General features: G+C 60.3%; 1 protein-coding gene across 1 annotated transcript; it reads right to left on the bottom strand.

The window, feature by feature from the left end:
* Nucleotides 1–5,831: 5,831 nt before the first annotated feature.
* Nucleotides 5,832–15,782, bottom strand: NDST1 (N-deacetylase and N-sulfotransferase 1). The gene is made up of 15 exons (XM_074604114.1): nt 15,131–15,782; nt 14,041–14,523; nt 13,744–13,831; nt 13,361–13,515; nt 12,113–12,298; nt 11,648–11,776; nt 11,290–11,472; nt 10,959–11,055; nt 10,681–10,804; nt 10,036–10,210; nt 9,632–9,802; nt 8,602–8,711; nt 7,610–7,712; nt 7,377–7,492; nt 5,832–7,061 (listed from the first exon to the last, which is right to left on the bottom strand). Exons 1-15 carry the CDS (start codon nt 15,638–15,640, stop codon nt 7,052–7,054), a joined length of 2,640 nt encoding a protein of 879 aa, XP_074460215.1. The 5' UTR covers nt 15,641–15,782; the 3' UTR covers nt 5,832–7,051.
* Between the last annotated feature and the right edge of the window lie 42 nt (nt 15,783–15,824).

The raw sequence follows: 15,824 nt of genomic DNA, 5'->3' as shown, positions 1-15,824 counted from the left end.
GAGGCGATGCTCAGCCTGGAAAGGAGCGGGGGGAGAAAGCATCCCGGCAAACCCGGGTGAGGGCGGGTGGATGGAGGCGGCAGGGAAGGACGAGGAGCCGGAGGGTCCCAGGGATGGCTGCGGGGAGCCCAGGCTGCTGCTCCTGCCTGGCTGCGGAGGAAGGGTTGGGAAGATGGGGGCTGAGGTGGGCTCTCCGTGAGCTGAGCCCCCCCACGCGGGGGATGAAGACGTCCCCCGTGCGCCCTTCCTGGCTTGTCCCATCACGTCACGGCTCTCCAAGTCCCAGCGGCTCCGGCAGCGGTGGCCCCACGGTGCATGGGGGAGGAATCAGCGGCGAAACTCAACCCAGATGTTCGACAGCAGGAAACCCTTTTACATTTCCCTCCTCCATACCTAGGGCTGGAAAGCCCCTCTGGCAGCCCTGGCTCCCGAGTTTCCCCTCTCTCGCTCCCCAGATGCCCTCCAAAGGAGCTGCAGACGTTTTCCCGGGAGGGACAAGGACAGGGACTTGCCGGGGATGCTCTGGGCACCACCAAGGCCTGTGGGGAAGGCAGCACCCCCGCCTGGGGAGAGGCGAGCAGCCCACGGCGAGCAGCATCCCGAAAGCCAGCTTTGCACCAGCAAACAAGCACTGAGTCCCCACAGGGCTTAAAAAGAGGAGGTGAAGCATTAAAATGGTTGAAACCTATATATTACGTGGGTTGAGTTACACCTCCATGGCAGCGTCAGCCCCTCGGTGGTGGGAATGTGCTGGTACCGGCGTGATTTTTGTCGCTCCCTCAGCCCAGAGAAGTTGTATCTGCATTTACGTGGCTTGAAGCTGGGTTTGCTGGACGCGAAGCTGCCAGGACAGCTACAGCCACCCGCGTCTTGTCACCCGTTGGACACCCTCAGCGCCCGGAGCCTCGTTTAATGTCTGCCTTTGCTTTTCTCCAGGGCTCAGCATCACCTCGCGGCCGTTCCTCATCCTAAGGCTGCCCGGAGCCTCCCGACCCGGCCTCGCTCCTCCCAGCTGCGTCCCAGCTGTCCCCTGCATTATTAATCCAGAACTGCCTTATCAGCCCCCGTCTTTTTCCACTCGGGCAAAAGACCGGCTGGTTCGAGCTTTGCCAGCCGGCAGCGCTTGGCGTTAGAAGCTGGAAGACATCGGGACACCCCTTCGATGCGGATCCCGCAGGCTCCGGCTGGGAGAAAGCCAAGCACTGAGTCCCGTTCCTTGGGGAGCTGGAGCTGCCCCCTCCCAGTTCCTCCCCCTCCGGTCCCTCTGCAGGGGGACAACCCACCGCTTCCCTCCCCCGAGAGACCCCCGGGAAGCGGCTCCAGCTCCTCCCGGGCTCGGAGCCGCTCCGACACCTGGTTTTAATAATAAACGGCGCGGGAAGGCACAAAAGGCGCCTTGAGGGAGGGCGGCGGGATGCAGGATGGCAGGTGGGGAGGGAGGGGGGATGTGGGGCTGCGATGAGGAGCCCAGGAGCTTTGTGGGGCTGGAGGGGGCTGGATCCCAGCGGAGCCCCACGGCGTTACAGCCCCGAGCTGCCCGTCACTCTTTAAAACAAATAACACTCACAGAACTGGGTTAACTACAGCCACCAGAAAGCCGTGATTAAGAGAAATTGGTTATAAGACCATTTTCTCGGATAGAAAGAAACATCTTTTTGTCTTCTGTCCTTTGACATTTCAAATCTATTTCACGTCCCCAGCGCTTTCTGATGTAGGCTGTGACATTTAAACGGGTGATTCGTATTTACACTCTTAGGCGTCGTAAATACCTTATATATAGATGTCTCCTAATGTGTAGGAGACATTCTATACATTTTTATCTTCGAAACAAGACCTATAAATCTTTACAGGAAAAGGTACGACTTCTACGAAAAGATTTCTATTGGCTTTGTAACCCAGGGGTAGATGAAGATACAATAAAAACACGTTGGGATTTTTCAGGCACCAGAATTTAGCGTTACTTTATTGCAAAGTGTAAATACGTCGCTTCAAGAAGTATCCTGTCACTTCGAAGAAGTGTTTTGCATGGCTCTTATTCAAGGACTTGGTGACTTGGGCTGTCCCTCCCCCCTGCCGAGGCATCGTCCCCGCTCCGGTCACAGGTCCCACGACAAGGACGCAGCAAGTGCCAGGGCTGGAGAGCCACAGTCACGTCCCAGCAGCTGCAGGGGTCATGCGAAGGGACACGGTCCTCCGGGGGGGGGCTGGCACGGCCACCGTCCCCTCCCAGCACACGGCACCGCTGGGTGACACTGCACCGGGTCTCAGGGGGCTTTCGACTGCCCCAAACCTGACCCTCCACGGGGGTCCTGTCATCCCAGCAGGAGCTGGACCACAGCCAGAGCCCCACCAGCAGCCACCTCTGCCACCTCCGCGTCCACGCAGGTCCTGCTCTGTCACACCCACAACCCCCCCTCCGTGACAATATCCCCCGGGAGGAGGTCCCCAGCCTGCAGGAAAGGGCTGGGGAAGAAAGCGAAGCCATGGCCGCTTTCGCAATCCTTCCACGGTGTGAAATATTTGCGTCATCTGGTTTTAACCTCCAGCCATCTGGTTTGGGGATGCCTTTCTCCGGGGGGGGGGGGGGGCTCCGCCGCCGTCGGTGATCTCTGTTATTTATAGGGTGCAAACCCACCCTTGTTCCTCCCTGTGAGAGACCAGATTCCATGGCCCTTCCCGACTCCCTCGCTGGGTTTTCGGAGCCGAGGTCTCAGACAGGTTGGTGCTTGCCGGGCTCGGCCCCTTTCATATTCCTCTTTGGAGGAGCAGAAGCAGGAGGTCGTTGGCTTGGGGAGGGGGGCGGGATCGCAGCGAGGTTTCTCCAACATAAACCCGTGCTATAGACATTTTTTGATTGAAATAATTCTGATTTCTACTAAGTCTCATTTAAATGGCTGGAAAGGCCGGACGCGGCACAGAGCGCTTGGAGGAGGAACCCATCCCACCCAAAAACTGCCGAGCACCCCCACTTCCACCCACTTTGGGAAGCCAACCCAGGAGGTGGCTTTCAAGTCATCCAAGAGGTTTCTTTCCTTGTCCTGCCACCCTCTCTGCTCACCAGACAATGGCAGGCACAATGTCCCCCCACGGGGGTCTGCATCCCAGTACCCGCATGGAGCCGGGGCACCACCAGCAGTGGGGCAGGAGGAGCCGGCTGGGGTGTACGTGCACCCCCCGACTGCTGGCATTGTCACCTCATTTCCCGGCTGGACACACTGGGAAACCCCCCTCCATCCCCTCCTTCCCAGGGGTGGGGGTTTTAAATCAAGTGAGGTTGGGAAACCGGGAATTTCACTCCAGTCCCGCCTTTGGGGAGTGGGCTGTCAATGCCCACCCTGCCCAGGGCTGTGCCGAGCACGGCTGAGCCGCTGTCTCTAGTAGCAGGCGGAGCGGCCAGGGGAGTGGGGGGGCTGTAAATCATCTTCCAGGCTTAAACCCAAGTGATCCTGGCAGGAACCTCGGAATCTCTCGGCTTTTCCCTCTTCCTGCAGCTCCCACCCGCCCGACCCATCTGATGGAGCTCTGGGAGCGCTGCGCCTCCAGCCCTCCTGCCAAAATCCCTGTCCTGGTGAGACCTGTGCGGCACGCGGCATGGCCACCGGCACGGCGGCTCGGACCACAGCAGGAGCCAGCCCTCACGGCCCCTGGGGAGGTTGGGGGCTCGGTGACAACACGGGCGGCTCTGCGTGGCTGTGGGGTGACAGGGAGTCACGCACCGGCTGCACGGGGGAGCGGGACCGGAGCCACCCCACTGCTCTGGGAGGCATCCGGGGCAAGGATCCAGGCCATGTCCTGTGCAGCTGTGCTGGGAACAGGGAAGGGGACCACAGGCTGCCTGCCTTCATCCCAATAACGAGTTACCCCGTTGCCTATGGCCAGCATCCACAGGCCTGTGCCCAGCCAGGCGAGCCCTGCACCCTGCTGCCAGCACCCTTCCCTGCCTGCATCCTTCCCTGCCAGCACCCCGCCCTGCCTGCATCCTGCCCTGCCTGCATCCCTCCCTGCCTGCATCCTTCCCTTACAGCATCCTTTCTTGCCTGCATCCTTCCCTGCCAGCATCCCTCCCTGCCTGCAATCTTCCTGGCCTGCATCCCTCCCTGCCTGCATCCCTCCCTGCCTGCATCCTTCCCTGCCTGCATCCCTCCCTGCCAGCCCGGCGGGCTGTGGCATGCCCAGAACTGCCTGGCCCCAGGCAAACAGCAGAGCCCCGGCACTATCGGGCTCCATGTCCCTCCTGCTGCTGTCTGCAGCGGGGATTCACCGGCAAATCCCCGAGCAGCTGGGGAGGATACAGGACGTGTTGGAGCACGGACATGGGATGTGTCAGGACGCAGATATGGGATGTGTCAGGGCACGGCTGCAGGATGAATCGAGGTGTAGAGAGCAGCCCCAGGGCTGGACCGGACCCTGCCATGGCCTGTCATGGCCAGGAAAGCCAGCCCTCACCACGGCCACCATGGTCCTGCCTGCAGATTGGGGCTGCGGAGAGCCTGGAGCAACCTCGGGCTCAGCTGAGACCTCCGGGACCCCCAGGAAGCTGCTGCCTCCCACTCTCTTCCCCACGCAGCCCCCCGGGGTCTCAGAGCCGGGCAGGGACTGCCTTGGGGTCTCCCGCGAGATCTGCAGGATGAGACCACAGCAGGGACAGCCCCGGCAGCCCCCGGCTGGGGAGGGGGAGCAGCCCTGGGGCACGGCGGGGTTTAAGCCCCAAGCGGGGCTGCTGGCCGGGGCTCCCGCTCTCCCCCGGGGACGTGCCGGCCACAGCTGCCCAGCTCCTGGCCCTTGCCCAGCCCGGCCCAGATTTCACCGAGTTTGCACATTTTCGGCAGACGCAGAAGCTAGAAAACATCACGGGTGCCAAGGCGGGCCATGGGCGAGGGGGACAGAGCCTTCCTCCCCCACGGCTCTCCTGCAGCAGTTGCGAGAGGGCAGCGCCCTCATCATCCTCCCGGGCACCCCAGGGCCATCACATAGGGCTGAGCTGTGTTCCTGGCTGCATTAATTAACAAGCAATTAACTGCAGGCCAAGCTGGGCAGCAGCTGGCCACACCTGGGGCAGCCCAGGGTTGAGCCGGCGGGGGGTGGGTTGCACGTCACCCAGCGCTGGATGGGGACGATGGGGGCCAGCCTGGGCACAGCACCAACACTCTCTGCTAGGCTTGGGGACACCGAGAAGGGAACGGTGGGTGACGGGCAGAGGGTGCCTGGCCTGGCTTTCCTCCAGCATGGCCGAAAATTAAAAGCCTCCTTGTCCGGGCACGCAGCTCGGCGGGCGCAGGCAGGCAGGCAGCCCACGGCCCTCCCCTTGCAGCCCCCTCTCCTCCGTCCGGCGGCTCCTGCCGCACCGCACATCGTTTGTCACTCCGACAGGTTCAAACAAAACCGGCTGGGATTAATTAGGCTCCGTCTTCGTTTCCTCCAGCGCTTTGCAGGGGCCGGGCTGTGGAAGGCGGTGGGGAGGCAGCAGACGGGCGGGCAGGCTCTGGCGGGCGGGGGCTATCTACCCTTGGGAAGGGGGGAGAAGGCAAGTGGGGACCCCCCCGTCCCCCCCAAATCCCTGCCCCAGTGCTGACACGGTGCCGGATGCTGTCCCAGCTGGCTGCGGGTCCCATCCCGGGAAGAGGAGGCCGTGGGCGGCTGTGCAGCACGGCCGGATCCAGGACTAGACGGCTGCTGCCACCTCGTGCACGGAGCACTGCTCCCACACACACCCCCTTCCTCCCCAAATCCCCCCGAAAGATGGGCCCCAAAGCCCCCAAAGGTAGAAGGGACCCCCCCACCAAGCAGGGAGGAGCGGATCGTGCCAACGCGGAGAGAAACAGGCAACAACCTGCAAGTAAAACCAGAGCCCCCTGATTTATTAGCAGTTGGTTCAACAGGACCCTACGGCAGCGCCCGGGAGCCTCTCCCGGCACAACCCCACGGAGGGGAGGCGCAGCCCCACCATGGCCCCACGCACGGCTACGGGGGCTCCTGCAAAAATAGCCGGGTGGGAACCCCCGCTGCCAGCGGGGACCCTCCGTCACTCAGGGTGAAACGTCGCGTTCCATCCCCGCTGCTCCGGAGGCGAGGGCGGCATCCCGGGTACCTCCGCTGGTGGCAACCGCTGCCATCCCGCATCCTCACCATCCGATGGGAAATTGGGGCCCTTATCCCGGTAAACTCATGGTGGCTCAGTCTCGTTTGCCAGCCCCAGCAGCAACACCCGGGGACACGGGAGAGGCAGAGCTGGGGCTGTGACTCAGTACGTCACCACCAGTATAACAACGCGTCTCTGGCTGGGAAACCGTCCCCCCGTTTCCCCACTGACCTTCGTCCACACCACGTGTAACAACCAAAGAGACCACGTAAAACCCTCGGGGTTTAGGTACAAATTCTGGCACCGAAGAAAAACAACCCCCTGCAAAACGCGAACCAAACGAACCCACCCCCCACCCTCCACCCACCCCAACATTATTAAAATACTTTTGCTTTTAATATTTCAAGAGTTTTGAAGTTCTCAGCATCCTTCCGACTGCTGTTACCCCAACGTCCGCCCCGTCCCCGAGGGCCGGCTCTCCTCTGTGCCGGGGGACGTCGGGCACCGCTCGGCTTTACCACAGGAAACACCACGCGTGTACAAGATCGCAAAGGGGGGGCTCGGGGGGGACGGCAGTGCGCCGGGGAGCACGCCGGGGCCAGCACACTGGCTCCTTCTCCTGCTCGGCCACGGTCCCACCGCGCTGCCCACAGAGGGGAAGGAAGAGGAAGAGGTTGAGGAGCTTGAAAACCAACGGAGATGACAAAAGAAATCGTGCCCGGCTTTGAAAGAAAAATCTGCCTTGTTCGCAGCTTTTCCAAGCGGGTGTCAAGGGAATCTGGCAAACTCTCCTGCTTCCTGCCGTGGGGACGATGGCAGGAGCGCGTCCGGGTCCCTTTGTGCTTTGGGTCTCCACCAGCTCCGTTCCTCTTCTCCAGCTCAGCAAAGTCATCTCCAACATGCCCAGAGCAGCTCCTCCACCCTCGGACCAGGAGAGGGATGGCTCTGCCGCTGCCCTCAGGCTCGGGGGAGTCAGGCCCCGCTTTGAGCAGAGAAAGGGAGAATTTGTGTCACTTCTCCATGTTAGAGAAGGGCGGGAAGGGATCTCACCGACAGGCCCAGGAATTAAAAAGGAAAAAAAAAAATAAAACGGAAGAGAAATGGGTGTGGGGTAGGCGCAGAGGTGGCAGCGCGGGGACCACAGAGCCAGGCCATCGCTGGGGCAGCCTCCGACACAGCCATCTGCTCCTGGGCGTCCCCTCCAAGGCCACGGCCGGGTATTGCTGAGGAAGGTCCCGCCGGGTGCAGGGGTCGGCCCCGCTCGGGTATTGCTGGGCGGGCGGCGGGCGGCAGCTACCTGGTGCTCTGCAGCTCCTCCCGCAGCCAGGTGGGCAGCGTCTGCCCCATTTTGTACAGCAGCTTGGAGAGCTCTATGTTATGGTCCCTGTAATAGTCCCGCAGGAAGGCGCGCGACTGCAACGGGAGGAGAACAGAGAGGGAGGGTCAGGGGGACCAGTCCCGAGCCCACCGCCCCAGCACGGCCCCCCAGCCCCGCTCGGGACGGTCCCGGGAGGATTTCTGCATACTCACATCCGAATCCATCTCGGGGTACTTCCTCCCTTTGCTCTTCCCCAAGCATTTCGTCTTCCCTCCGTCCAGAAGCTGACACCAGAACCCTTTCTTGGGATCAAACCTGCGAAGTGAGAGCTCTGCCTCATCCCTCTTGCTCCCTCACACCTGCCGCAGGCAAGCACGCTGCCCGACAAGCCCCGCTGCTGCCAGCCTCGCACAGGGGCACTTCTCCACCTCTTTTTAATCCGCAATCCATCTAACATCCCATTAGCGACCCCCTGGTACAAGAGGTTCCCTGCAGAGCTGCACAGTAAGCAGCCCGACAAGGTTCATTCATCACCGCGCTGCCCTGCTGAGGGAGCACAGGGGTCTACGGGCGTTTAATTATTATTTTCTGCAGCACCTTTGGCCCCGGATGCCCTCAGGAGCCCCATGGCACGTGGATGCAGACTCAGAGCGGCCACATACACAGGCAAGCCCAGCGCAGAGATGAATTATTCTGTTTTTAGGAGCTCTGGAGCCTCCTGCTTCCCACGGTGGGCTTTAATGTCTGGAAGACTCAGAGCAAGGTGACACCCGTGGAGGTGCCACATGGCCAGCAGAAGAGCTGCTCTGCAGTGTGTGCATGAGGAGCCGGGGTGCCGGGACTCGACACCATCCCAAGAGGCATGAACGTATCCTTGAATTCCACTCCAGGAGCCCAGAGCTGCTCCTGGGCTGCCCAGGGTGACACCACCGTCCCCACCGTGGTGCCTGGATAAGCACAGCCAAGCGGGATGCTTCTTGAACATTATTTCTGATTGCAACTACCCTGGTGTAAGTCGCAGCAAGGAAGAGTTGCTGTTCTGGCCTCAGGTGAAACCTTGGTGTCATCAGAACCAGCAGCAGCTCTGCGGTGAGCCCCAGCGCTGGGGGCTGCCCTGGGACAGCACTGGGTGTCCCCAGGGGCAACCCGCTGCACCGGCAGCAACGGCAGGCTGGAAGAAGGAGAAGCTCAGGGAAGGACTCACGCCAGGGTCTTGTGATAATCGATGAAGTTGGTCACGCCGAGGAATTTCTGAACCGTCTCCATCACTTTGGCGGGTTCCGTTCGGAGCAGTTTGCCATCCAGGACCAGGATCTGCAAGGAGCGAGGCAGAGCGGTGAGGTCCCGCTGGCGCCCAGCCCTGCTCTCCTGGGGCACGACGACGCCTTCGCTGCACCTTTTGCCATCTCAGAGCCAAATTTGCCACAGACAGCACAGGGTCCCCTTTTGAATGCTAACCCAGTGTTCACTTACACCGGGTGTTGGAAAATTAAATGTAAATAAAAGCCAGGGCCAGGATCCATCTAGGACAGCATCAGAGCTTCGGCTCAGGGCCACCCAACCCAGGGCCAGCCAGGATTGCATTACAGCAATTACACCAGAAGCAGACAGCTAATAGACTTTATAAGGTTAAATGACGGTGGAAAAATCATTCAGGGACTGAGCGGAATGGCCCGACGTGGCCCGTACACTGCCAGCAGCGCTCCACCGTGCGGGTCACAGCCGGGCTGGCATCCAGCCCCCATTTTCCCTGCAGGCAGCTCGAACCACGGGCAGCTTTGCCGGCTATTTTTGTCCTTCTTCGATGCCACGGTGACACCAGACAGGGCAACCCTGCGGGTGTCTGTGGCTGAGAGCGTCGGGCAAGCAGTGGGTGCCCCTGTAGAGCCACCCACAGCCCTCCACCCCACGGCCCCCTTTCAACCCTGCTTTGCCACAGGACCAGTGGAAGGACCTACCTGCCCAGGACAGGCACAAGGACATCTTTGTGCATCATCCATCACCAACCTCACACTACAAGGCTTTCCTTCTTGTACAATATCTGCTTTCTACACCTTCCCCAGGCACCTTTACTCCTCCCCCTGTGGTTTTTAGGGTGTAACAAAAGCAGCTCTTACGGGAGCACCCTCATAGCTGAATTTGGACCCAAGCTCTCTTCCCCCAGCATCCTTGTTCGGGCGATGGGGGCTCCCTGGGGTGCTGCCACTGTAGGAGTGGGGTGCTCCCATCCCTACCTGGTTGGCGTGGTAGCTGTTCAGCCAGCGCTCGATGTGGGTGGCGTACCAGCCTGGCACCAGACAGCGGTTCTGCAGGGTCCGCAGCTTCGGAGCGGCCTCGGGTCCCGCCGTGATCACCTCGTGGAAGGTGTATTTCAGGGCTACTGGGTCGTCGTGAGCTCGCTGGTGCTGTCAGGCATCAACAAGGCAGGTTTGGTCCTGGAGCAACCCAAATCCTGGGCTGCCCATGAGGCACCGTGGCTCCCAGGCCACCACGCCGTGTCCTCGCACGTCTTGTTCAGCCAAAAAGTGCAGCGTCTGCAGCCACCCCACCTCCCAAACCAAGGTGATGGAGAGAAGCCCCTGGCCCACCGCTCCATAGGGGGGCCCAAGCCGGGGAGAGGCAGAGGCAGGCGGCTCACCTGATACCAGGAGTAGGCTCGATCTGCAGGGTTGATGAGGATGGTGATGACTTTGGCCTTGGAGAGCAGGGCTGCAGCTCGCCGGGGAGCCACTTCTGAGTCAAAATAGTTGGCACTTTTCTCAAAGTAGAAGTCGGAGGTGGTGTTGGAGGGGATGGGGAAGAACTCCATGTACCTGGGGGAGGGACAGCGTGAGGCAGGCCGATGGGCACCACAGGATGTCCCCAGCACTCCCCCTCGCAGGTGACATCTCAGACACTCTTTGCCATGTACTAACCCTGCAGGGTCCTCCCAGGTCTGACACGCTGCCTGGGGCTCCGCAGTCCCCTCCAGCCATTCTGGAGGGCCAGGCCTCACCAGATTCTCCAGGCAGACCCCGAAACCACGGGGCAGCAATTGCACACAAGCCCGGCTTCTGCCAAGAACGCTTCTGAGTCCTGGCAAGTGGCCTTACGGACTCAGGGTGTGATGGCCTGAAGGCACACTGCAGAGGCTGTGCAGGATTTGTCCCACCTTGCAGCACCCAGGTGCCCTCTGCCAAGAGCCCAGTAGCTGCGAGGCTGATAGGAAACCCCATGGTGCCGCTGCTCTAGGTCCCAAAGGAACCAGCACTCCCAGCTCAGCCCCCGCGGCGGGGAGACCTACCAGTCAATGCCCTTGTGATAGTTGTGTCCGTTGAAGAACTGTATCTCCTCGAAGGTCTCTGAGCTGGGGTAGTTGCTGCTCAGGTCCGGGTGCATCCCCAAGAAGAGATAAAGGGCAGTTGTTCCTTCAGACAGACAGAAAGCGGGAGCTGACTTGGGCCAAATCTCCCTCTGCGCTCTGCTGCAGGGCAGGAGGGCTGAGAGGGGCTCTCTGGAGGTGCATGGGGGACCCCGCAAGCCTCCCAGCATGCTCGCAGCACCAAGGGTGAAGGGAATCACCTGTTTTCTGAGGCCCGATGATGAGAAGCTTCGGGAATCGATCACAGGTCTTTTCTTTGGACCAAATGTCTTTGTGACGCTTGTCTTCACAGGGATCCTGAAATGCAGGGGAGGGGGATCAGAGACAGGGCAGCCTGGAACAGGACCACGCACCACTGCTCAGACCCCTCCAGCCTGAGCAGACATGTGGGGAGGCCAAGCTGCTCAGCAGGCAGGGTAAAGACTGGGGTTATTTCCAGCTCTACGGGGCAAACTCCTTCCTGGTACCACCCACAGAACCACAAAGAGGTGAAACACCCCCTATTCCCCCCATTCCAGGCATGAGGGGTACCTGCCACAGCGGGTCCTTCTCCTCAGAGAAGATCTGGAAGTATTTCTGTGCCAGCTGCACGGGCGGCAACGTCTGGAGCTTCAAGTTGGTCCAGGAGTTCAGGAAGCGGACCAGGTGCTTGAAGGTGTACAAGCCCAGGCGGTCATTGCCGTAATTGGACAGATGGGTCATGAAGATGCTGATCTGAAGCGGAGAGGATGGAGCAGGGGTTAGTGGAGCCTCAGCCAGCAGCCATCCCATGCAAACGGCTCCCACCCTGGCAGAGGACATCAGAACAATGCCCACAGTGGCACTGGGGGACAGCTCTACAAGAGATACCTGTCCGTCTGTCCCCAGACAGATGGACAGCAGTACTCACGGGGTTGAGGAGCACTGTCAGGAACAGTTCGCCCCCATTGATGATTTTGTCCAGCTCACTGGAGCCACCCGGGTATTCGTTGTAGAAGATGGTGTGCGTGAAGAGGCCGCAGGTTTGCCGGGGGAGTACCTGGGGCAGGAGAAAGACAGGGATGGAGCATGCACGGCTGGGTCCTCTTCCACCTCCAAAACGAAAAGGGCGTCCTCAACCCCTCAGGGGTCAGGATTGGCTCCACTGCCCCTCACCACCTTTGACTTCAATCCTGATGATCACAAGGGACGGAGGTGGACAGATGGAGGAATCAGAAAGTGTCCTCACACAAACCCCCCCCATGCAGGAGAAACACAGGACACAGCCCCCTCAAATCAAAGCATCCGAGCTGCCCTGAAACCACCCGCCGAGGTTCTGGGTTATGGTGGGGGAGGCGGCAGAGAGAAGCACAAGAGATAAAGCCTGGCCGCCTACCATGATGCCATCGTGGATGAAGCCACGGCGATAGCGAGCAGGTTTCAGGTGGGGGTACTCCTCTGTACTCGTCACTTTGATTGACCAAACCTGCTTCCAAGCTTCGTACAACTGCACGTGGACGGGGTACACACCCGAGTGGTGGGGGGCCACGGCGTACCCCATGTCAGTGGGGATGCCGTGCTCCTGCAGGGAAGAGAGCAGGGAGTGGGTGACCATGGAGACCCCCAAAACCACAACGTCCCAAACCAATTTCTCCCCAGGGGACTGCCCATTCCCAACTACAAATAGTCAATTCGTGGCTCTGGAGAGCAACCAGGGCAGAGCTGTGCCTGCACATCCTCTCCTGAACAGGGCTGCCTCCACGAAAGGGAGCCCAGCAGCAGACGTGCTGGGTGGACACTCAGTCCTCTGCTTCATGTGGACCATCCTCATCCCCGACAATTCTGCTGTCACCAAAAAAACAACAGCAGCAAAGCTTTTCTGCGGAGAACAAGGAGATTCATCTACACAAGATCGTAAATTGGCTTATACCAGTAGATATAAACCAGCCTGGAAATTCTGAGCTGGACAACTGCCCATCCCAAGTATGGATGGGCCGGTCTCTCTCTAATTAAGCACCTCTAATTATCAGACAATGAATTTAAGTTAGCTTGAAGATCCCTCTCTTAGGCCATAGGACTGAATTATTATTGCTGGGTCTGGCTTTACTGGGTTTGGATTCAAGACAGCTGTGAGCAAACCAGTCGGTCACAGCATGATCCGGCCTCAATGCTGGCTTTATCCAGGGCAGATAAAGGATGGTACAAGAGGATGGTCAACCCCTTACCAAGCTGAAGGTCAGAGCCTGACTTTATAAACTAAACATGTCCCCAACAGCTCGGCCTGCAGAGGGAGTTTCTATCAGCAGAAGCCTCCCGGCACATGGCCACCCCTCCAGGACCCTGCATCACAGCCCAGCACAGCAGCAAACCACGCCGGGCTGAGCACCCAAGCCTAGGCTCAGCTAAAACCCAGCACACACCAACCCAAGCAGACGCTTCCTCCTACAGAGCCATGGGTCAGACATCCACATCCCCCACGGATGGACCCCCACATCCCCCCGGTGCCAGGCGCAGCAGGCACAGCTCCAACACGGGGATGATGTCTTCCCTTGAACGGGCAACCCAGGCAGCTGACTGCCTCTCTGCCTCCCTTCTCCCGTCCTCCCGCCACCACAAGCACCCCCGCCGGCGGCATCTTACTCACGACAGCGAATTTCTTGTTTAATGTCATCTGCTCGGCGAGAACCGACTGGTTGTGGAAGAGGTGAGGCTGCATGTGGCTCCACATGTGGGGGAACCACCAGAACTCCCTCACGTAGGACAGCAGCAGGTCGTCGCCTTCATCCTCGGCATCGGTACCTGCGGGCACGATACTCGCTGTCACCGCCAGGCACGCGGAGCCGCGCACTAGCAGATGGAGCAGAGGGAGCGGGGACCCCTCTCAGTGACCGGGTGATGGGGGCAGCAAAGGGGGGATGCCCGAGAACCCTCCTGCAGCCCCAACTTCAGCCTCTTTGAGCACCGGTTTGTGCCTCAACACCAGCCGTATGGCACCAACAGGCAAAGCGATGCCCTTGCCCTCCTCACCTGTGTGGAAGAATTTCCCTGAGTATCCCAGGTTGAAGGTGAAGTTCGGGATGTGGGTGCGCAGCTCGTTCTGCGTGTCGAATAGTGCCTGGAAGGGGGGGGAAAGAAAGCAAGATGTCCTAAGCACATGGCCATGGGGACGGCTGCCACGCCAGGGCAGCTCCCCAAGAGCTTTGCAGAGGGGCTCCCACGGGGCCAGGGGATGCTCTGGAGGCAGGAAAGCTCATCCCTGCAGCATCCCAGAGCACCCAGCCCCACACATCCCCTACCCACCCAGCCAGGACATCACAGCCGCACCTTGACATCTTCCACCTTCATGCGCGTACCCTCCTTGCCCACAAAGATGTCGTCGATGTCCACCAGGATGTAGCGGTCAAGGGGCAGGGAGAGTCTCTTGCCTGTCAGGAAGGAGACAGAGTCCACAAATACAAGCTTGTGGAGCCAGAAGTTGAGATTGTTGCCAAAAAGCACCCTCTGGATGCCATCATGGAGACCCAGGTCCTGCATCACGGTGGTGTGCAGCGCCGCGTCCACACTCATGTGCGGGATGGACTCAGCTGACTTGGTCTTGGCCAGGAGGACCGGCTCGTAGGTGGAGTGGTTGGACTGGAAGACGGTCCAGTCCTCACCAGGGAGCACGCCCTTCTCCACCTCGCTGGGGCGCGTGATGTACAGCAGGGGCGACTTGGGGTTGATGCTGCAGTCCTTCAGCGCCAGGTTGGAGTGGAGGAAGAGGGGGAAGCCCTTCAGCTGGGCGCTCAGCAGGCTGTTCTCGTTGGCCTGCACAGGGAGAGACGGGAGCTGGAGAAGACAGCACACTGGGGACAGAGGCGTTGCAAGACACACCAAGTGCCCAGCCTGGCTGTGATGGCACCAACAGCCATGGTAAGGGGTTAGCTGGGTCACCACCCCCGGAGATTTGGGTGCTGGGTCCCACCCCTTCCTCTCCTGACCATGGGGCACCCTCATCCCCCTCGCACGCACGCTCCTGCTCACATACAACGTACAAAGCCCCCTGGGACTGCGAGCCCTGAGCAGGAGAAGGGGGCTGCCGAGCAAAATACCTGCTCATGTTTTTGGTGAACCCCAGCAAGGGTCACTGCTGGGATATAGGATGCTAAAAGCAACCGGAATGATCCCAGAGTCGTGCTTTTACCCCCAAAAGCCCCAGGAGCTGTACAGCCCTTCCATGGGGAGAGGGCTAAGATGGTGCCTTCTGCAAGAAGCCTGCACCCCACGCCAGGCTGCGGGCCGGCTCCACACCAACTCGGGATGGTCGCAGAAAGGAAGGGGAGGCCACAGTCCCTGCAGGGCACTGGGATCCCAGAGCCCCCGCTCACACCCGACCTGGCCATGGGGCCTCGGTTCGCCCCACACTCCCCCTTACCTTGAAGAAGCCAACGATGCCCACGCCATACTCCACGCAGTACTTGTCCAGTAGCTCCCGGTTCCAGGCATCCAGGTTGACGTACTTGAGGATGTTCTCGTAGATGATGAGGGCAAAACGTCCCCGGTCCTTGTCGGTCAGTGTGGGCATGTCCCCCTTCCCCGGGGCGATCTCCGTCCTGTATTTGAAGCGACTTGACTCCAAAATGGCCACAATCTCCTGGCCCAGCTGGGAGTAAAGGCTCTCCACGAAGACCAGCACCAAGGGGTCTGTGCGGGAGGAGTCGGCCACCTTGAGGGTCTTTAGCGGCAGCAAGCGGGAAGGGGCGACCTTGGGCTCGTCGCAGTCTGGCCCCGCCACATCCCCGGAGGGCTCCAAGCCCCTTTTCCATCCATATAAATAATATGCAGAGATGAAAACACTGAGCAGGCAGAAGGCAAAGAGCAGGAGCAACACCACCTGCAGAGAGAGCTGCCGGATACCCCGCCAGGCCCTGGCCAGCACAGTCATCCTTGCATCCGCAGGGCGAGGTGGGGCCCCTCTCCCCTGCCTGCCCCCTCCCCTCGCGAGCCCCGGGGAGGGGAAGAACCAACCAACCCACCGAAAAAAATAAGTAAAATTAAACTGAATGCTACTAATAAATTAAAATCCTAGCAGGCCGCCTGCGCAGGCTCTCTCCCCTCCAGCAGTCCGG

Source organism: Larus michahellis, chromosome 11, assembly GCF_964199755.1.
Source record: "Larus michahellis chromosome 11, bLarMic1.1, whole genome shotgun sequence".
In the NCBI taxonomy this organism is placed as follows: domain Eukaryota; kingdom Metazoa; phylum Chordata; class Aves; order Charadriiformes; family Laridae; genus Larus; species Larus michahellis.
Note: the sequence above shows the minus strand (reverse complement) of the source record. Positions and strands in the feature narration are given on the sequence as shown.